This window comes from Anolis sagrei, chromosome 5 (genome assembly GCF_037176765.1).
Source record: "Anolis sagrei isolate rAnoSag1 chromosome 5, rAnoSag1.mat, whole genome shotgun sequence".
Lineage (NCBI taxonomy): Eukaryota > Metazoa > Chordata > Lepidosauria > Squamata > Dactyloidae > Anolis > Anolis sagrei.
The window spans coordinates 171,554,425-171,577,606 of record NC_090025.1 but is presented as its reverse complement, the minus strand read 5'-3'; the positions used below and the strand labels follow the sequence as shown (position 1 = coordinate 171,577,606).

The 23,182-nt window shown below is 41.2% G+C and overlaps 1 protein-coding gene across 1 annotated transcript; it reads left to right on the top strand.

Moving 5' to 3' along the window:
- Positions 1-490: 490 nt before the first annotated feature.
- Positions 491-22,098, top strand: DRAM1 (DNA damage regulated autophagy modulator 1). The gene is made up of 7 exons (XM_067469234.1): positions 491-1,310; positions 13,418-13,485; positions 15,725-15,867; positions 17,516-17,693; positions 18,977-19,035; positions 20,746-20,838; positions 21,737-22,098. Exons 1-7 carry the CDS (start codon positions 1,120-1,122, stop codon positions 21,779-21,781), a joined length of 777 nt encoding a protein of 258 aa, XP_067325335.1. The 5' UTR covers positions 491-1,119; the 3' UTR covers positions 21,782-22,098.
- The last annotated feature ends 1,084 nt before the right edge of the window (positions 22,099-23,182 follow it).

Here is a 23,182-nt window from a genome sequence, read left to right as displayed (position 1 = left end):
CTGTCTGCACGATCTGATGTGATCTATTGTTCCATTTGCTTCTTTGCAGAGTCTACATTTGGGATCTGACATTGACTTTTCAATTCTGGCTTTGATGGCATTTGTTCTAATGACTTGTTCTTGGGCTGCCAGAATCAGGCCCTCCGTCTCCTTTTTAGAGTTCCATTTGTGAGCCACAGTCATGTTTTTTTCTTTGTCAATTGTTGTTGTTGTTGTTATTATTATTACCTACCTGTGGAATGGTTGCAGCACTTTAACTCTGTGCTATGGAATTCTAGGTGTACTTTGGTGAGGCATCAGCACTCTTTGGGAGAAGTTTGAAAAACTACAAACACCACAACCCTGTAGTATTGAGCCATGGCAGTTCAAGTGCTGTTAAACTGCATTGATCTCTAAGTGTAGACGCACCAAAACTGGAACAAAAGGTAGAAGCGAAAGCGAAAGGAGAGCCTGCTTCCGCAAAAAAAGGGACAAAGAAGGAAGGAGATTTCCTCATGTGATGAATTGGAGAGAGAGAGAGAGAGAAAGCTTGCGCCTTTGTCCAATTCCGTGGCTTACTGTAGTTTACAGAATTTCACAATGCCGCCGAGGCCACTTGGCAAAGACTGCGGGGAAATTCCTTCCCCGGGTTTGCTGAACCTGCGACTCTGAAGAAAGGAAGAAGAGAGAAAAGAAAAGAAAAGAAAAAACCCGGGTGGAGGAGAGGAAGAAAGCCCGGGTGGCGGGGGAACTTCTCACAAGGGGAAAGTTCCCTTTCTCTCTCTCTTTTTTTCCCCCCTTTCTTTCGCGAGGGAGAAAAGGAGATCCACCCAAAAAGGCGGCGCGTGGGGAAGGCGTGGGTTTCTTTTTTTCTTCTCCTCCACCTGGAACTTTCTGTCCCAAATCTGTGAAATGGGTGCGTGGGGTGCCTGCAGGAGACTTCCTCCAACTCCGAAGCGCTTCTTTTAAGCGGCACCGGAGGGGACTTGGGGTTTTCAAAGAAAGCGGTGCGTGACTTCAAGGGCTTTGTGACTTCACTGGCGGGGGCGGGTGGCTCACGGCCCTCTGTGACCCCCAGGCCTCCTCCTCCTCCTTCCTCCTCCTTCCTCCTCTTCATCTTCCTCCTCCTCCTCTTCCTCGATGGCTGGCCCCGGAGAGAGCCAGGCGCTGCTCCCGGGCAGAGCAAGGTGGGCGCAGAGGATGCCCGGCTGCCTCAAGGGCGCGGCCCTCTTCCCGGCCCTCCTCGTCTCCTGGTCTTCCTCCGCCTTCATCGTCTCCTACGTGATCGCCGTCCTCGAGGGACACGTGGAGCCCCTCTTCCCCTACATCAGGTGAGTCGCCCCTGGGAATCAGAGAATCATGACCTTAGAAGAGACCTCATGGGCCAGCCAGTCCAACCCCATTCTGCCAAGAAGCAGGGAAATCGCATTCAAAGCACCCCCAACAGATGGCCATCCAGCCTCTGCTTAAAAGCTTCCAAAGAAGGAGCCTCCATCACACTGCTGAATGGCTCTCACAGTCAGGAAGTTCTTCCTAATGTTCAGGTGGAATCTCCTTTCTTGTAGTTTGAAGTCATTGTTCCTTTGCGTCCTACTCTCCAGGGCAGCAGAAAACAAGCCTGCTCCCTCCTGCTTATGACTTCCTCTCACATATTTATACATGGCTATCATGTCTCCTCTCAGCCTTCTCTTCTTCAGCTCTTTTAGCCACTCCTCATAGGGTTTATTCTCCAGACCCTTGATCATTTTAGTCGCCCTCCTCTGGATACATTCCAGCTTATCAATATCTCTCTTCAATTGTGGTGCCCAGAACTGGACACTGTGTGATTCCAGTTGTGGTCTGACCAAGGCAGAATAGAGGGGTAGCATGACTTCTCTAGACTCCTGTTGATGCAGGACAAAATCCCATTGGCTTTTTTTGCTGCCGCATCACATTGTTGACTCAAGTTTAATTTGTTGTCCACAAGGACTCCAATATCTTTTTAAGATGTATTGCTTTCTTGTCACACATCCCCCATTCTGTATCTTTGTATTTCATTTTTTCTGCCTAAGTGGAGTATCTTGCATTTGTCCCTGTTGAACTTCATTTGGTTAATTTTGGCCAATCATCTCTCTAATCTGTTAAGATCGTTTTGAATTCTGCTCCTGTCCTCTGGAGTATTAGCGATCCCTCCCAATCTGGTGTCATTTGCAAACTTGATTATCATGCCTTCTAAGCCTTCGGCTTAGTCATTAATAAAGATGTGGAACAGGACCGGGCCCAGGACAGAACCCTGTAGCACTCCACTCATCACTTCTTTCCAGGAAGGAGACCCAGCCCTGGGCAGAGCACAGCATCCTCCACTTGCAAGAGACCACAAGGGCATTCTGCCAGCCAGGAGCACGCAATCCATGCACACCTCATAGATGGTCATCTAGCCTTTGTTTACAACCCCCAGAGAAGGGGGCCAACTTGGGCCCTCCAGGGGTTTTGGACTCCCAACTCCCACCATTACTAACAGCCTCAGGCCCTTTCCTTTTCTCCCTCAGCCGCTTAAGCGTGAGGGCCTGAGGCTGTTAGGAATGGTGGGAATTGGAGTCCAAAATCCCTGAAGGGCCCAAATTGGCCCATGCCTGCTCTACACACCCCAAGGCAGTGTATTCCTCTGCCCAGCAGCTCTCACCATCAGGAAGTTCCCAATGTTGGAACGGCATTCCTTTTCCTGCAATTTCTATCCATTGCTTCCTATCCCAGCTACAGTTTGATTATTTTTTTATTTATCATGTCAGGAGCGAACCAAACAATTGCACTGCATTAAAAAAAACACAGATTTTGCAAACTTGGCATTCTATTAAATGTCCTTTGATCAGTAGCTGGCCACTTGGGTGCCTCTGGTGTTGCTGCAAGAAGGTTCTCCATTGTGCAAGGGGCAGGTCTCAGGTTGCATTGCAGTAGGTGGTTTGTGGGTTGCTCTTCTCCACATTGGCATGTCATGGATTCCACTTTGTTGCCCCATTTCTTAAGGTTGGCTCTACATCTCATGGTGCCAGAGCACAGTCTGTTCAGCGCCTTCCAAGTTGCCCAGTTTTCTATGTGCCCAGGAGAGGGGGGGGGGGGTTGTCTCATTTAGTATTAGCCATGGATTGAGGTTTTGGATTTTTAGCCTGCCACTTTTGGACTTTTGCTTGGTGAGGTGTTCCAGCAAGTATCTCTGAAGATCTTAGAAAACCATTTCTTGATTTAAGTTGTTGGCGTGTTGGCTGATATCCAAACGGGATGGACCGGAGATATCAATGCCTTGGTCTTTTCACTATTGCTTGCTACTCCCCGGCGGATGTCATGTGGTGAAAAACTGGCTAAACAGTGTAATTTCTCCAGTGGTGTGGGGTGCAGACATCCCGTGATAATGTGGCATGTTTCATTAAGAGCCACATCCACTGTTTAACGTGGTGAGATGTGTTCCACACTGGGCATGCAGACTCAGCAGCAGAGTAGCAAAGCGCAAGGGGACATGAGAGAAGCCTTCCTGCAGGATTGCGAGACATACGGATGTCCCCTGGGCAATGTTTTTGTAGAAGGCTGATTCTCTCATTCCAGAAGCGACTTGCAACATGCAGTTTAATAATAGTAACTTTATTTTTGTACCTTGCCTCTATCTCCCCGAAGGGACTCAGGGCGGCTTACATATGGCCCAATGTGCCTAAGACATCACTTAAATTAAAAACACATAATTCAATAACAGAATAAAAATCAAACAATATTTTAAATTCTGTGCAACAGGTTTAACCGTTGAGCTGCTGAACTTAGTGACCAAAAGGCCAGTGGTTCAAATCCAGGGAGTGGGTTTTTTTTTTTTGTCGTGTCAGGAGCGACTTGAGAAACTGCAAGTCGCTTCTGTTGTGAGAGAACTGGCCGTCTGCAAGGACATTGCCCAGGATGCCCAGATGATTTGATGTTTTATCATCCTTGTGGGAGGCTTCTCTCATGTCCCCGCATGAGGAGCTGGAGCTGATAGAGGGAGCTCATCCGTCTCTCCCCGGATTCGAACCTGTGACCTGTCGGTCTTCAGTCCTGCCGGCACAGGGGTTTAACCCACTGCACCACCGGGGGCTCCTTGGGGAGTGGGGTGAGCAATTGCAAACCCTGGCATTCTACAGCATTGTGTCATGGTGGTTAAACTGGAGGCAAACTCCATTCATTCTACAGCAGGCATGGACAAACTTAGGCCCTCCAGGTGTTTTGGATTTTAACTCCCACAATTCCTAACAGTCTACCAGCTGTTAGGAATTATGAGAGTTTAAGTCCAAAACTCATGGACTTTTAAGTTTTCTCATGCCCATTCTACAGAGTTGATAGATGAATCATAAGTTTCTAGAGCAGTAGAAAACAAACAGTGGCCATCTGGTCTGTGTTTAAAAGCTTCCATAGAAAAAGACTCCACCACACTCCTTTGAATCCATTGCTTCATGCCCTAGTCTCTTGAGTAGGGGTCCTCAAACATTTTAAACGGGGCCTATTCATGGTTCCTTAGACCAGTGGTTCCCAACCTTTTTTTAATTATTATTATCAGGGACCACTTCACTAGGGACCACTTTGACCAGGGACAACTCTCCAACATTAGTGCCAAAAGAGTTACGAATCGGTTTTTGGTCAACTTTAGATTTGGTTTGGTTATTTGGAGTGCTGATTCCGAAAATTGCATTGGATAGACCACATCAGCTCTAGTTTCTGATACAGAACATATGCCATCCAGCAGTTGCCCTAGTGGTGCAGTGGGTTAAACCGTTGAGCTGCTGAACTTGCTGACCAAAAGGTTAGTGGTTCGAATCTTGGGAGCGGGGTTAGCTCTCACTGTTAGGTCCAGCTTCTGCCAACCTAGCAGTTTGAAAACATGCAAATGTAAGTACTGCCTTGGCAGGAAGGTAATGGTGTTCCATGCAGTTATGCTGACCATATGCCCTTGGAGGCGTCTATGGACAACACTGGCTCTTCAACTTAGAAATGGAGATAAGCACACCCCTCCCCCCCCCCCCAAATTGTCAGACACGACTAGACTTAATGTTAGGGGAAACTTTTACCTTTACCTTAGTCACCATCTGCTCGTCCACAGAAAACCATATTTAATAAGCCTCAGCACTATAAGAGGATTTCATGAGACCCGTTGCTTTCGTATTTCAGTTCTTGTGGACCACCAGTGGTCCATGGACCACAGGTTGGGGACCGTTGTGATGGAGGCAGGGATGTATTATAGTTTGAAAAAACATGAATGAATTCCTATGCACACTACATATATCTCATTTGTAGTGCAAAAAAACATGAAAGAACAATCCAGTATTCATTTCAGTGGGAAGTGAGGACCGGCTTTTGGCTGATGAATGATGAGATAGACAAGTTAATTCGGATTGTTACGGTTGCATGCCTTCAAGTCATTTTAGATTTAGGGCAATCCTAAATCTAAATTTTAGGGCAGGAGCCAGTTCCTCTTCGTTTGAGGACCCTTGCTCTAGAGCATGAGAAAATAAGCTTGACCCCTTCTCAATATTACAACTTTTCAAATATTTGAACATGGTTATCATGTTCCTTCTCACTCTCTTTTCCAAAATAAACATACCCAGCTCCCTGAGCTATTTGTAGGACTTGGCCTCCAGACCTTTCACTGTTTGGATCTTCCTTCTCTGGACAGATTCCAGATCATATTGCTTTACTAGGACCATCTTCCAGGCTTGTGGGATTTGTGGTTCAGTGTGGTATTTAGAGGGTGCTATGCCTTTCCCCCCAAATTGGGAATTATATCAACTTAATTTTGTTGGATTGTCAGCATGGTGTAGTGTTTTGAGTTTTGGATTATGACTCTGGAGACTGGGATTGAAATCCCTGCTCAGCCATGAAACCGGATGACCTTGGGCAAGTCACACTCTCCCAGCCTCAGAGGATGGCAGTGACAAACCACTTCTGAACAGACTTTGGCAAGAAAATCTTGTGATAGAGTCATTTCGGGGTCAAGAATGGTAGTTTAGGGCAATAGATTGGTAACACTCAAAAGGATGATATAGTAGAGTTGTGCTAGTCTGCAAGCCTCTGTCTCAGGCATGAGCAAACTTGACCCTTCAGCTGTTTTGGACTTCAACTCCCACAATTCCTATCAGCCTACACCGGCTGTTAGGAATGGTGGGAGTTGAAGTCCAAAACACTTAGAGGGCCAAAGTTTGCCCATGCTTGCTCTATCTCAGTGTTTCTCAACCTGGGGGTCGGGACCCCTGGGGGGGTCGCAAGGGGGTGTCAGAGGGGTCGCCAAAGACCATCAGAAAACACATGACCAACAGAATACACTGTGTATTCTGATGGTCATGGGGGTTCTGTGTGGGAAGTTTGGCCTAACTGTACCATCGGTGGGCTTCAGAATGCTCTATGATTGCAGGTGAACTATACATCCCAGCAACTACAACTCCCAAATGTCAAGGTTTATTTTCCCCAAACTCGATCAGTGTTCACATTTGGGCATATTGATTATTTGTGCCAAGTTTGGTCCAGATACATCATTGTTTGAGTTCACAGTGCTCTTTGGATATAGGCCAACTACCGCTCCCAAACTCAAGGTCAATGCCCACCAAACCCTTCCAGTATTTTCTGTTGGTTATTAGAGTTGTGTGTGCCAAGTATGGTTCAATTGCATCGTTGGTGGAGTTTAATTTAAATGTACCATAAATCCCAGCAACTACAACTCCCAAATGACAAAATCAATTCCTCCACCCCACCAGTATTCAAATTTAGGCATATTGAGTATTTGTGCCAAATTTGGTCCAGTGAATGAAAATACATTCTACATACCAGATATTTACATGATGATTCATAACAGTAGCAAAATTACAGTTATGAAGTCGCAACAAAAATAATGTTGTGGTTGGGGGTCACCACAACATGAGGAACTGCATTTAGGGGTCACAGCATTAGGAAGGTTGAGAACCACTGCTCTATCTATTGGTGCATTGCAAGTTTTTAGGAAACTAGAATGCCAGAGTAGGATGGAGTAGAACAGAATGTCTTATTGTTCATGAAAACCTTTGGTGTGACCTTTGACAAGTCACACTCTCTCAGCCTCAAAGCAAAGGCAAACCCCTTCTGAACAAAAATTGTCAGGAAAACCCTATGATAGATTCTCCTTAAGGTCACTATAAAATAGAAAATTTTCAAAGGCAAACAATAACAACACATGGGAATATAACAACAATATGGAACAAAAATGGAAGAAGTCCCTCACAGGTTGGGAAAAAAACAAATATCAGTCTGTCACATTATGTCATAGGAGAAGGCCTGAACCAGAAAGGGGCTCGCTGGCAGAGAATGCTATGTATCTACCATTAAACTATCAATCCCAATATTCCTAAGGATAGGGCCATCAATATGAAAATAGTAAAAAATTGTGTAGTAGGGCTACAGGCCTACAGATAACAGCAGGAAGCTTGTGTGTTACATCAACAGGATCAATTGGCAGAGTTTTCCTTTTTGTAAATGAAGGCTATCATTTTCAAACTGCTCCATGGAAACAGAAGTAAGGATTTAACTTCAGAAAATAGATAACAAATATGTTTAGTAGGTAGCAAAGAAGAACTCAACAGGAAAAGTAGCACATGTGAAGGATTAGGCTATCATTTTTATATATAACAGAATTCATCCTGTCCACCAAGTAGATTTAGGATTATATCTGAAATCACTAGAAAGGACAATTGCAGTAATTAGCTCTCATCTGTATTAGTGTGAATTGTTTTTGGTCCTCCAAATATTTTGACTTATACTTCCCAACAGGCCCTTGCATGTTGCTGGTAGTAAGGAACTGAAGATGTTGAAATTCAAAACATCTGGAGGAACGGAAGGTGTTGCAATCCAAAACATTTGGAAAGTTACCTCTTTCCTGCAATGGAAGTTTTCTCAGAACAAGGGCTGCAATCAAGTAGTTCTCAACCTTTTTGACCAGAGACCACTTTGGACAGGGGCCACTCTCCAACATTAGTACCAAAATGGTTACATATTTTAGATTCGGTTTGGTTATTTGGTGTGCTGATTCAGAAAATTGCATTGGATAGATATCAGCTCTAGTTTCTGATACAGAACATATGCCATGCAGAAAACTGTATTTAATAAGCCTCGGTACTATAAGAAGGTTTTGCTAGACCAGTTGCTCTTGTTGCAACGGTGTAGTAAAGATGAGGCCATGGGCCATACTTTAGTTATTGCGGACTATTGGTGCACAGACCACAGGCTGGGAACCACTGCTATGTACCAAGAATAGGAACTGCAGCTGTGCAAATGTTGGACAGCAGCTTCTGGTGTTTCTCTGTTGGCTATGCAGGGCAAGGCTGTTGGAAATCACAGTCTAACATCATCTGGAGAGCACACGATTCACAGCCCTACTATCTAGATAAGGCTTATACCTCCCAACAGGCCCTCCACATTTGTGGATGTAACTTTTGTGGATTTGATTGTTCACTTATTTTATTAATAACTTCCCTGTTTGAATCTTTGAGTCCTCCAGCATGACTCTGGCCATGCTGAAGAACCCAGAGATTCCTAAGGAGTTGTTCTCCCCTCCTATTTTCACAGGGGTCTTCTGTTCCTAAATTACTGTATATACTTGAGCATAAGCCTAGTCTTTCAGCCCATTTTTTTGGCTGAAAAAGTCTCCCATGGCTTACACTCGAGTCAAGATAATTTATTATTTTACTCAGTTATTATTATTACATTTATCATTTTACTATATTATTATTAAATTTATTATTTGATTCTATTATTGTTATTATTGCATTTATTATTTTACTCTATTACTGTTATTATTACATTTCCATTATATTACTCTATTATTATTATTATTACATTTATTATTTTACTCTGTTATTATTGGAAGGCTACTTAAGCACATTTACATTGAAGAAGTTAAGAATAATGGTTTAATCAGAGTTGGGCAGTCTTATCTTAAATTACAGTTTAATGCAAATGCTAAAATTTTTTTAACTTACTGATGCCTCAATTAATGTAATTCTATTGGTATGTATTTTCATTTTGAAATTTACCAGTAGCTGCTGTATTTCCCACCCTTGGCTTATATTCAAGTCAATTTGTTTGCCCAGATTTTTGTGGTAAAATTAGGTGCCTTGGCTTATATTCGGATCGGCTTATACTAAAGTATATATGGTATATGAAAGTGGATGGGCTGTTGTGAGTTTGACGAGACTCAGTAGTATATGTAGAGTTTAGCATAAGTGCCCTTTCACATTACACAATTACAGTCATCCCTCCACATTTGCTGAGGTTAGTGGCACCGAAATTCCCTGTGAAAGTGAAAAATAGAATAAAGAAATTACATTAACAATGGAAGGTGGCCTCAAACTGCTATGTGTTTTTTGCCCATTTTTTTTCTGGGAGAGATTTGCACGAGGACTCTGAAGGCATAGGAGGTTAACTCAGACATTCCCATCCCTTTTCCTTAATGCACACACAGCATACTTTGGTGGCATGCGTTTTGTAGTTACCACTGTTTGAAATCAGATTGAAGTTGCATTGAAAGATCAGTGTAGATGTGCCCTTTGTCTTAATCTTCATTTTGATCATGTGCTTTTATGATTGTCACAAGATGCCCTAAAGTTAACCTTTGTAAAAGGAGAACCTTGGTTTGGAGTCAAAGCCAAGTAGAAACTGAGATTCCAGGCAGAGCTGTGACTTTGGTGCCTTTTGACCATCTGATAGAGAAGTTGGCTTTACTGCAAGATTATTCAAAATGATTCTCACAGCATACTACATAAGACATATAAAACCACATAGTGGGATTCCTCTATTCATTGCGAGAGACCTCTAAAAATTGTAAACCATTGCAAAAATGTTATATCATGAAATCACAAGTTTTTTTAAAAAAATCAGATTGATAAAATGAATAACTTCTCTAATCTGTTCAGGAAGTCACAAAAATGTGGTTTGAGCCTTAGAATATTATCACAGATTTTAAGGAAGTACACCAATTATAAACACTGATTTATCAGTACACTAATAAAGCAAGCAGCATCATAGAAACATAGAAGTCTATGACAGATAATGCCAGGTTTCTCTTTAAGGACATAGCAATTTGCAATAAATCCTAAATACTTAAGGATTTTTTTTAAAAAAACTCTCTTTATTATCAACCCTTTATTTGTTGCTGAATGGGGAGCATAACATTCAATTCAAATACTTTTTTGGTAAAGTGTCATTTTGAGCATAATGAACTTGAAAAATCACCTAGAACTTGATGGAAAAGAAAGACAGCAAATTCCAAAAGATAAGAATTGTACATGCTTGAATTTTGAAACAGTTATTAAATCCTTTCCTTTAAGGGTCCTTCCTATTGATCTTTATTGTTGTATTTGTCCTTATTAGAATCTATCTTGAAAAGAACTGTAATCATATTCTGGCTTCCTGGAGCCCTCGGTGTCTTGGGAAGACAGGAGGACAAATGTCAGCGTGCTGGAAGAAGCAAAGACCATCAGCACTGAAGTGATGTTCTTACACCACCAACTCTGCTGGACTGGCCATGTTGTCCGAATGCCCGATCACCATCTCCCAAAGCAGTTACTATACTCCCAATTCAAGAACGAGAAACTTGTCAATTGGTACCAAACTTGTTTTGACAACATTGGACAGCCAGTGCCCTCCTTCCTGTTCTGACTGTAGTGGCATCTAGCTAGTGCAACATGGCTAGTGTCTGTTACATGTTACTTAGGTTGACATTCGCTGGGGCACAAAGGCAATCAGAGAAGGGCTTGGGGAATGGAGGGTGTGATTTCTCCTCTCCCTTCCCCTCTCCCATGTTGCCCTTGCACCCTGGCAAATGTGAATCCAGGCTTTGAGCAATGGACACTAACCACGTCATACCCGGTGACTACCTCTGTGTGGACAGTCAGGGTGGTTGCCCAGTGGTTTTGCACTTCTGGAAAGTCAAGACTCCTTCCCATCTCTGCAGTAGCCAGGGGATGGCAGTCAAAACCCTCCCAGGGGCAATCCAGAATTTGACACTCCAGATTGACCCTGGAGTAAAGAGTCAGTGTAAATGTATCCTAAGGAACAAAGGAAGCCCCACTCTAGAAAGTTAGAAATTTGGGAAATGGATGAAAATTTAATTGGATGGACAAAATTCTTATTTGGGGAGAGTGCCCTCATTCTGTCCATCCTCTCATATGTAATCATACTTTTTAATGTACTGTGCTGTTAATTTAGTAGTGTTATTAAAATATAGTTTTGTAGTAGGGCTTATTTGTTGTTATTGTAAACTTTATTTATACTCTGACTTTCCCATCAAAACTGCAGCAGCTTGCAAATTAAAATGGTTACAGTATAGGTAAAAACACAAAAATAGTCAATATCCAAATAGGATTAAAGTATTCACATTTCCAAAGCATTTTAACTCCTACATCAAACCTGAATGTGAAAAACTTAAATAAGGATGAATGATTTTCAGTGCAATTTGGAATGCTCTTAAGCCATTAAGTGTTCATGGAAGAAGTTCAGATTGTGCGTGAGTCACCTGTACAGGCGCTGTTCTCATCTTACCTAGTGTTCTTCAAAGGATCTGAAGTGATCACAGCTCAGTATATTATTCAGGTAGCACGGGCCAGTTTCAAATTGCAAAAGTACTTCAGATTTGTCCTAAGTGGTTCATTTGAGTTTCACACTGCAGGTAAATTTCCTCCTGGCTTATTTCTAATGAAATTGTGAATGTAAGATACTTTTAAAAACACATAAACATGCTTCTGAAAGATGTCTTTAAAAAGTTATTCAGTCATATTCAACCCAGCCAGAGGTTGATACTGATAGAGTTGAGTTGTTAGTTTTTTTACTCAGGACCAAGCTATAAGGGCTTGGATATGTTGACTGTCACAGGATGTCTATGCCCTACACCGCTGGAGAAATTATACTGTTCAGCCAGTATTGTACCACCTGATATCCATTGGGAAGTAGCAGCCTGTAATGAAAGAACAAAGGCACTGAGATCTAAGGCCCATCTTCTACTCAGATATCAGCCACCGTCCCAACACCTTAAATCAAGAAACAGCTTGATATAAGATCCACAGAGATAATCGCAGGAATACCTCAGCAAGCAAGAGTCCAAAAGTGGCAGGCTAAAACCCAGAACCTCAAGCTGTGGCTGATATCAGATGAGAAATCCCACCCCCCTTCCTAGAAACACAGAGGACTGGGCAACTTGGAAGGGGCTGAACAGACTGTGCTCTGGCACCACGAGATGCATATCCAATCTTAGGAAATGGGGCTACAAAGTAGAGTCTGCAACATGTGTGGAGAAGAGCAAACCACAGACCACGTACTACAATGCAGCCAGAGCCCTGCCACAATAGAGGACCTTCTTACAGCGACACCAGAGGCTCTCCAAGTGGCTAGCTTCTAGTCAAAGGAAATCTAGTATAATGCCAAGTTTTTAAACTTTGTGTTTTTAAATAATTATAACTGTATCTTCAACTCATTTCTGACACGATAGATAAATAAAGTATGCTAAGGATACTTAACTAAATAGCCTCCCTTTACCCAAATCTCCCAAACCTGATTAAAATGTCATTGACTGTGTCTTCAATAGCTGGCAGAATGGATCTCTTCTTCCTTGTGTATCTAGTGCCTGGTAAAGTAGGTTGAGTGGGATTATGTCACAATTGTGTCCAAGTAGCAATCACGAATATAGAATAGTGACAGATGGGTAAGTCTAGGTAAGGGTTCCGTATTCACAATCGCTACTTAGCAACCATGGTGACACTGTTGTCAGAAGGGTATCTTTCCTCTTCGCCCATTGCCCAACCTACTTTACCAGACATTACCTATATGGGGAGGAGGAGGTTCATTCTGCCAGCATGGTGGCAGAGCATAGGTGACACATGTTTCCATTAAGTTTGGGGAAGTTACTTAGGCAAATATTCTTATTTAGATGATGTAGGGCCTTTCCACACAGCCATATAACCCAGAATATCAAGGCAGAAAATCCCACAATATCTACTTTGAACTGGGATTTCTGAGCCCGCACTGCTATATATCCCAGTTCAAAGCAGATAATGTGGGATTTTATTCAGCTGTGTGGAAGGGACCCCAGTTAAGGACACTGGCCATTAATTCTTTTCTTTTCGAACATAAGTGGTTATTGACTTACAGCTTCTGGGAGCTGAGATCCAAAAAAAGGTTCAGGTTGTTACACTTGTGTATTTGGGAGAGGGTTTGAACATCCTTCATTGATTTCAGTAGAAGTTGTAATTATTCTGTCTTGCTCCTCTTTGATTAGCAAAGCCCTACATTCTCAGGCATGAAATATAATCCAGCTTTCTATTAGCAGACAGTAAATTTAAGTATGTTTATTAATTTAGTAGAATAAGATTATTAATGTGACCTCTGCAAATTAAATTAAAATATGCTCTTTTTGGTTTGTTTGCATTTGTATTAGTGATACAGGAGCAAAACCTCCAGAAAGTGGTATATTTGGATTTATGATTAACGGTTCTGCCATCCTAGGTAAGTATCTGTCTGTTTGTTTATACTGTAACTGTTCCATATTCATGATCACTACTAAGTCATGATTGTGACAGTATTGCCATGATTGTGTCTTTACCCACACACCCACTTTATGTTGAATGAAAAGTAATGCCTCCACCTTCTTAATTCCTCAACAGATGGCAGTACTGGTATGTGGCAGGTACTGGCTTGTTTAGTAGACTCTCCTTTGCAGTTCCATTTGGGCGGAAAGCCTTAGCATTGAATGGTTCTGTTGTTAAAGTATGAAGTATGGAACCCTGCACAGACGGTCGGTCAATGCGACTTAAGCAACGTGCAGTCATTGAATTCTTGACAGCAGAAGGTGTCACCCCAAAGGAGATTCATCAGAGAATGCAAGCTGTTTATTGTGATTGTGTTGATGTGAGTACTGTGCATCATTGGGTGAGTAAGTTTAAAGATGTTGATGTGGGAACATCTGACTTTCATGACAAAAAGTGTTGGACGTCATGTGACAGCAACCACCGAATTTCACAAGCAAAAGGTTGACAGATTGATTCAGGACAATCATCATATCACTCAGAGAGAAATTTCAATCATAATTGGCATTTCACAAGAACATGTGAGTCACATTATTGCTTTGTTTGGCTATCGGAAGATGGGTACCCAGAATGAGAGAACTGTGAGATGCTGGTTGCGGAAACAGAGTGTCGACTTCTTCCGTGACGGCTTCAGAAAACTTGTTCATTGTTGGCAGAAATGTATCCAATTGTTTGGTGATTATGTGGAAAAGTGAATAGTGGAAATAATCTAAGGATTATTTCTGCATTTGATTTATTAAAATATTCCCATCCAAACCCAAGTAACACAGGTGGAGGCATTACTTTTCAGTTAACCCTCGTAGATATGCTGATATAGGCTTCCTTATTTTATTGTTGTCATTGTTGCTGCTGCTATTTATATCTTGTCTTTTTCTCTGTCTGAGATGCAAAACAAATAATTCAAAAGATGTCATTTCATGCCTTATCAGTCACTGTTGTCTTAGTCTCTTCATTTCTGTACTTAATTCAAAGCAATCATGCTTATAACCTATTCCCATATATATCAACATACAAATTAAAGCCTATCTTATGTGCCCCTGCTACTCTGTCATAAAGTTGGTATGGTAGATATAATTTGGGATGGGGAATCCATTGACATTTGAATGTTGACTGTGTGGATAGGAGATTTGCTGTTTTGCAAGACTGGGAAAGCTACATATTCACCCCTATCCCATACAATTAGCAAAAGTTGGTGGCTTCAAACATTCATAGATAAAAGGAGTGAGTTACGCTATACTCTCGCCAAGCTCAATTATATAGTGTCTCTTAAGTTAACGAAGGGTGCATCTATACTGTAGAATTAATGCAGTGTAACACCACTTGAACTGCTATGCCTCAATGCTATGGAACTATGGGTGTTGTAGTTTGACAAGGGCTTTAACTTTATCTGGCAAAGAGTGCTGGTTCCTTACCAAACTATACCTCCCATGTTCCATAGCAATGAGCCATAGCAGTTAAATTATGATCAAACTGCATTAATTCTACAGTGTAGATCCAACCCAAAACAGAATTCAGTGCATGTTATACAGATGGTGTGAGGTTTTGCAGATTTCATCGCTGGTTTTGAGGAGGGAGATTATGGTTGCTAACCAATGATACTTGGAGAGCCACATGTTCCCCATCTCTAGTAGAACATGTTCATTGGTTGAATATAATTGCTTGGCATTCTGCATTGAATGCAGTTGTGAATTTGCGATATAGGATTACAGGATGCCAAGCAATTATACAATCTTTTGTTTCTATTCACACTTGTGGCACTTTTAGTATCGCAGAGACCTCCCGAAACACACCTTAAACTCCAGTGAACTACTTTGAGCAACAAAAGTGGTGGTGGTGGTGGTGGTGGGCACAGGATGGCATGGGCATATCTTTTGCCCCTTTTTGGGTAGCAAGGAGGTGGCTCCATCATCCTGAAGTCCCCCTCCCCATTCAACTGCACTACAGACCTTGGTGGCTCGGATGATCTCCTGGAGTTCAAGGTGGGTTTGGAGATCCATTCCTTAGGTCATTTGAAGCTACATTTACGTTGCTATGAATGTGATGCAGAATGTTGCCCAATATTTTCCTTTTGTTGTCAGAACCAAACTAAATTATTAAGTAGTTTGCTTTTTGAAAAATGTCTGAATATTTTTTTTGCTATCTCTCTGTGTGTCTTTTAGGTGCAGTTACAATGTATATCAGATATCTAATTGTAAAAAAGCAAAATGAAATTACGGATTTTATTTCTCCTTGGTGCAATCTGGCGGCACTGACCATTGGGCTGCTGGGCTGTATTGGAATGGGAATTGTTGCAAGCTTCCAGGTAACGCTGAATAAGTACATCTTTATGTTTGTCATGTATTAAATTGTGCACCATGAAGCATTGAATGTCCTATTCTAAAAGAATTTTAAGATCATGCTTTCAAAACAACTCAATTCAAAGCAATAGCAGAAAACTAGAATGGATATTGCAAGAAATGTTAAAATTATTTCCATTTAACATTGATAAAAACGGTCCTAAAAAGGTCTGTCTGAAGCCATTTACAGGTGTTTTCATTCCATTATGTGACTCCAATTATGTATTGTTTCCAACCCAAAGTTTAGAAAAGTTACTCTTTTTGCAGTATTTCAAACCCCCCTCCCATGTACTTCTGATATTTTTGGAGTATTTTTACTACAGAATGTATGTAGATCATGAAATAAGTGCTTTCAGTTTGCAAGGAATTTTTCCATAAGAGGGAGAAGAAAATGATTAAATCTTCAGGACAGATGGAGAAGTAATTTTGAGCAACATTAAAAAAATTGTTAAAGGCTGACCAGAAAATAACAAGACCCTCATTAGCATTGAATGGCCTTGTAGCTTCTCTTCCAGGGAAGAAACAATCAGGGCCAGCTAACACCTCGCAACAAAAGATGCCTCCAGGCAGAATCAGCCAGGCTTTGAGCCAGTGAGATCATTCAGTGCTAATCAAGGTGACATGAGAGAAGCCTCCCATAAGGATGGTAAAACATCAAAACATCCAGGCGTCCCCTGGGCAAAGTCCTTGCAGACAGCCAATTCTCTCACACCAGAAACAACTTGCAGTTTCTCAAGTAGCTCCTGACATGAAAGGAAAAATCAGGCATGGACAAACATCGGCCCTCCAAGTCTTTTGGACTTCAACTCTCACAATTCCTAACAGCTTGTAGGCTGTTTGGAATTGTGGGAGTTGAAGTCCAAAAACACCCGGAGGGCCTAAGTTTTCCCATACCTGGTATTCTTCCATTGCTTTGAGGAATCCAAAAGTCCTGGAAACAGATGAAAGTCATAGCAAATTACAGGAAAACGAAACCACCTCTCCTAGTATTGGGGATTAGGGATGGCATTAAAAATGTCATCACAACATAATCTTGTTGCACTTGTGTTTACCAGGATTTGCCTGGCATGGCTTAGAATAATTCCTTAGTCCAGGATGATGTGAATAATGAGTTTGCTTGAATTTTTTTAAAGTCATGCTCAATAGGAAAGAACCCATTAGTCAGCTTCTACTCAGTGGAAGTACTCCCTCCTTCAGTACATTGAGCAAGCGTAATAAACTGTTCTGAGATTCCAGGTTCTCTGGTATTATTTTGATTGAGATTACAGCCTCTTGGTAGTAACCTATTATTAACATATTGCCCTAAACAGCAAGCAATGCTAATGATCCAAACCATGCTCATATGTTGAAGCAGGGATTTTAGACTGACGTTTGCTTTTTCAAAACGTAATAGGCTAACTTTTTAAAGAATAATGACAATCTTGGTTGGCAAAATATCTCAAGGAAATGATCCTGTATAATTCGGAGATTGAACATTTGAGCAAGCCATAATTACAGAGTCTTTTTTATCTAACCCTGCACCTGTTTTTCTGCTTTTGGTAGTTTGTGTCTATATTAGTGCAACTGAAATCTTCAATAAGGCCTTCTCAATTGTCTTCTCAATTCTCTTTGCAGGAGCTCACAGTCCCTGCTGTACACGATGGAGGAGCCCTTGTGGCATTTCTCTTTGGTACTTTCTACATTATGTTTCAAACATTCATCTCTTACAAATCGTGCCCGCAGTGGAGTACTCAGTGTATATGCCTCATAAGGCTGTTCCTCTCTATAATTACTGCAGTCGCTATCCTCCCCAGTATCCTTTTTGGGACATTTCTAAATATACCAACTGGACATTTGGTTGGGGCTTCAGGTCACTGTAATCCAAAGATGTGACTTAGGTATCTAAAATTTATTTATTTATTTATTTACAGCATTTATATCTTGCCCTTCTCACCCCAAAGGGGACTCAGGGCAGATCACAGAACACATACATGACAAACATTCAATACTGTTAAACAGACAGGACAGACAGCTGATAGAGGTATTTTGTTGGCACCCCCCCCCCCCCCCCCAACTTCAGCATTCTGGAGGGAGTGCTGTTGTTCCATCCTCTATGACGAAGAGCCTTGATCACAGACTTCCTCCTTCTTTTGATAGCTGGCATTTTTCTGGTATTTCTTTTATGGTACCAAAAATACCTCATTGCTTAAGCTGTACCTAATTTCTCTACTCACAGCTCACAGCTGTTTTCGAGCTGCTTAGGTGGACAGTAAGCTAGGCTGAAGGTCAGGTGCTCAACCTTTCCAGGCTTCGAACTGCCAACCTTTTGATTGGTAAGATGTATTGCTGCTGGTAATTAACCAGCTGTGCTGAAGCCCAGCCCAAAACATTTTAATATTTCTAGGTCTTGTAATAACTTTCTATGTAAATAAAGTAGCATGCTTATCTCACTTCAGTCAACATGTTGCACAAGCCTAGGAATACAGTCATAATATCTGAATAATATGAGCATTCCAAATTAGGATCTCAGCTATTTGATGGCTTATTCTGAGGTATCAGCTCTTTCAGTTTGTTTCCATCACAGATTTAGTTGCAGTAGAAACATGGCAACAGTGAGAGATCTGAGGCCCAAGACTCTCAAGTACTGGACAGACAATCCAAAATGAGAAAATCAAAAACAGAAGGGGGTAGAATTGATCTTTTGGCTTTTGTGAAATTGTGTTATTGGAGTTTTGTTGTTGTTGTTGTTGTTGTTTTTCTTTTCTTTTCTTTTCTTTTTTTTTTGCAGGACTCCCCTCAATCTATGCATTTAGAAGTTAAATAACCAGTCCTGGAAGTTTCCAGTCATGCTTGTTTGGGCAAGAAATGACTATCAGGGAAGTTGAAAGTGGTCAAGGATTGCAAAAGCATCACTGTTTTTGTAGCAACAGAGAGCAGGGTTGCATGTGGTCCCACGGCTGGATTTTCCCTATCCTTGGTTTACTTGTTAAAGGTGTATAGCAAAAGTGTGCAATTTGTGCGACATGGGTAGCATAGTACATTTTATGATTCATTTTTAAAACTCTGTTATTTCCTCCTTAATCTTTCATTCTGCAGTGATTGCATGTGCTTCACTAATTTCCATAACAAAAATTGACTGGAATCCAGGTGAAAAGGTAAAACCTCATTAGGTAAAATATTTCATTCTTCAGCCAGTTAGTCCATGATTAACTGCTATTTAATTTTGGCTACGTTCAATAGAGAATTGCAATTTTTTTTCCTGGAGCAAGTGCAGGGGTAATGTGACCACAGTCTTCCACAGTTGCCCTGGACTACATGGATCCTGGGGGCCATTCAAACTCCCAGACCCCATGAGCAGAATAGCACCTTGTTCTCAATCCCAAAAAAGAGAGATATGCACACACACAAGGGATATATAATACATTTAGAAGATCAATGCACACACACAAGGGGTACATAATACATTTAGAAGAACAACACAAACACACAAGGCATTTTCACACACACAAGAAACATTTTCACACACACAAGGAGTATATAATACATTTAGGAAAAACTTTGTGCTACTGTTTTGGTTTTGCAGTTGATGGTAGCTGCAAATTTCTGTTATTTTGTACCTGTAATTTCCAGCTATTTTGTCTGTGGATATTTTGTGCCACAAGAGGGAGCAGTGCCCTTATGAATTCTACACAATAATTAAGATGTGTATTGTAGAAGGCTTTCATGGCTGGAATCACTGGGTTGTTGTAGGTTTTTTCGGGCTATATGGCCATGTTCTAGAATGCCTCTAGAACATGAACATGGCCATATAGCCCGAAAAAACCTACAACAACCCAGTGATTCCAGCCATGAAAGCCTTCTACAATGCACATCCAATTAAGATGTGCTTCTAATGACACTGTTATGTACCTTTATGTGCCTTCAGGTTGTCTGTCAACCTATGGCAACCCCACTAACTGTCAGTTTTTCTTAAGATGATTTGTTGTTGCCTCCCTCTGAAACAGCCTAGAGTGCACAGTATTCCCTAGCGTCCTCCATCCTAGAATTAAACCAGGCCTGACCCTACATAGCTTCAGAGGGCGCATCTACACTGTAAAATTAACACACCTCGACATTACTTTAACAGCCAGGCTCAGTGTTATGGCATAATGGGAGATGTAGTTTAACAAGGTCTTTTGTCTTGTCTGACAAAGAATACTGGCACTTCACCAAAGTGACAAAGAGAGCTGGTGCTTCACTGGAGCCCCCAGTGGCACAATGGAATAAACCCTTGTGCCGACAGGACTGAAGACTGACAGGTTGCAGGTTCAAATCAGGAGAGAGTGCGGATGAGCTCCCTCTGTCAGCTCTGGCTTCCCATGCGGACATGAGAGAAGCCTCCCACAAAGATGGTAAAGCATCAAAATATCCAGGCGTCCCCAGGCCAATGTCCTTGCAGATGGCCATTTCTCTCACACCAGAAGTGCCTTGCTGTTTCTCAAGTCGCTCCTGACACGAAAAAACAAACAAAACAAAACAAAAACCAAACAATAGCTAAATATCTCGCAGTATGTAAACTGGACAAGTCCATGGAGTGGAACTATGGCAGTTGAAGTCATTATCAAGGCACTATAATTGTGCTGTGTTGAAAAGACAACAGAATAACAAAAATCACCAACACCACCACAACCTCTTCCTTAATATGATCTCAGTTGGTGTGGTGCTCGAGGGACTCTTGGATAAATATTCTCAGCAGGGGACCTCAATTTTAGAGAGACCTACATTTAAACAATCATCTACTTACAACATTGCACTCCCAGAAAATGCTAAACCTTTTAAATCTATTTAGAGTTTGTTCTTATTGTTTTCATTTCTTCTTCCTATAGGATTATGTGTATCATATTGTGAGTGCATTCTGTGAATGGACAGTAGCCTTTGGTTTTGTGTTCTTCTTCCTAACTTTCATCAACGATTTTCAGGTGCGTATAATAGATGGCAGATGATTTCATATTCAGAGCAAACAAGTCAGCCTTTAAAAGCAACTTTATAAACTGTATTTTAATTAATTTTGAAGAAAAAGCAGAAATGAACCTCTAATTTACACTTTGGGTCTAATCTGTTGTTTCTTGCTGTTTGCTGCAAACTTTCGCTCTGTTATCTATATATCAGAACACTAACAAAACTTTCAAAATTGCATTATTGTTTCGTTATTGGTGATTTCTATGACAGAAGCAATTAGGAACTGCCATTTATAACGAAATTTTGAAAGTTTTGTTAGAAAAATTTTCACCACCAGAATTTCAGCAACATTATAGAAGCAAAGCACCAGCGCCCTCTAGTTTTGTAAGTACTTTAGAACTATTTAGAACCATGGATCGCCCATGCCTAGTATCTAAATATCCAGGTCTGTTTTTGTCCAGATTCTAACATAAGAGTGAGAATTGTGTGGCCCTCCAGATGTTAGACCAAAAGCAACTATCATTGAAGTTTCTCTTCATAGGCTATGCTGACTAGATCTCCTAGGAACTGGAGTCTGGAAACATCTGGAGGACTTTGAGATTCATAGAATCATAGAGTTGGAAGAGACCTCATGGGCCATCCAGTCCAACCCCCTGCCAAGAAGCAGGATAATCTCATTCAAAGCACCCCTGACAGATGGCCATCCAGTCTCTGTTTAAAAGCCTCCAAAGAAGGAGCATCAACCACACTCTGGGGCAGAGAGTTCCACTGCTGAACAACTCTCACAGTTAGGAAGTTCTTCCTCATGTTCAGGTGGAGTCTCTTTTCCTGTAGTTCCCAACGTTCACCTGATAAATGAGAAGTTTATGTATAATGAGTTACTGATGTGTTGCTCTTCTTGTTTTGTTTTCATTTTAGAGAATTACTGTACGGATAACAGCAGAACTACATGAAAACCTTTGACTGCAGTCATTGTACTTAGGATCATAGATGCTGGAAATGGAGGGGATTATTCAACAAATTCTTCCCCAGAAACAGGGACAGTCAAAACTAATGTGACAAGGACCTGCTATATCAACGTTGAGATTTGTGTAAGGAAGAGAGCATGTTGCGTTTACTGATAATCATGAATGTATCATTTTTAATCTTTGTTTTAAAACTCTTTTGTATTTTAAATATGCTTTTGTTTTTACTTTTGAAAAGTAAATCATTGAAAAATGCAACTCTTGAAGTTCCTTGGCTGTATTTGTTTAGTCAATAAAAATAACCTCAAAATGAAATTCAGGCTGCGATCTAATGCTGTTATTTTGAAGTAAGTCCCATTTGAATCAGTGGAATTTCCTTTCAAGTGAATGTGTTCTGAATTGCACTTTAAAATGGCCACTATTTAAAATGCACTACCGTAGAGTCTCGCTTATCCAACCTTTGCTCATCCAACGGTCTGTATTATCCAATGCAGTCTGCCTCCCACCCGGATCCACTACTGTTTCAATACATTGTGATGTTTTGGTGCTAAATTCATAAATACGGTAATTACTACATAACGCTACCTTGTTTTGAACTGCTTTTTCTGTCCATTTGTTGTAAAACATGATGTTTTGGTGCTTAATTTGTAAAATCATAACATAAATGGATGTTTCTTTTCCTTAATCTCTCCTTATTATCCAACATTTTCGCTTATCCAATATTCTGCTTGCCCGTTTATGTTGAATATGCGAGACTCTACTGCAGGGGTCCTCAAACTTTTTCAACAGAGGGCCAGGTCACAGCCCCTCAAACTGTTGGAGGGCCGGATTATAATTTGGAAAAAAAATGAATTAATTCCTATGCACACTCTACATATCTTATTTGTAGTGCAAAGAACACTTTAAAAGAATACAATAATTAAAATGAAGAAGAATTTTAATAAATATAAACTTATTAGTATTTTAATGGGAAGTGTGGACCTGCTTTTGGGTGATGAGATAGGATTGTTGTTGTTGTTGTTGTTGTGTGTTTTCAAGTAATTTCAGACATAGGTTGACCCTGAGTGAGGGCCGAGTAAATGACCTTGGAGGGCCGTATCCAGCCCTCGGGCCTTAGTTTGAGGACCCCTGCTCTACTGTATTTGCACTACTTAAACGGCCACATAGTGTTAAGATTGTGATTTAAGGACTGGGTTAACACAGTTGTTGTTGTTCTTGTTTTGTGCCTTCCTCTCAACATTACCTAATGTTGACCCTATTGCAATGTTTTCTTGGGAGGAATTGCCCATGGAAGTTTTACCATTGCTTTCCTCCGAGGATGGGAGAGTTAACTTGACAAAAGTTTCCTTAGCTGAATGCGAATATGAACCCTTGTCTCTGGAATTGTAGTCCCAACACC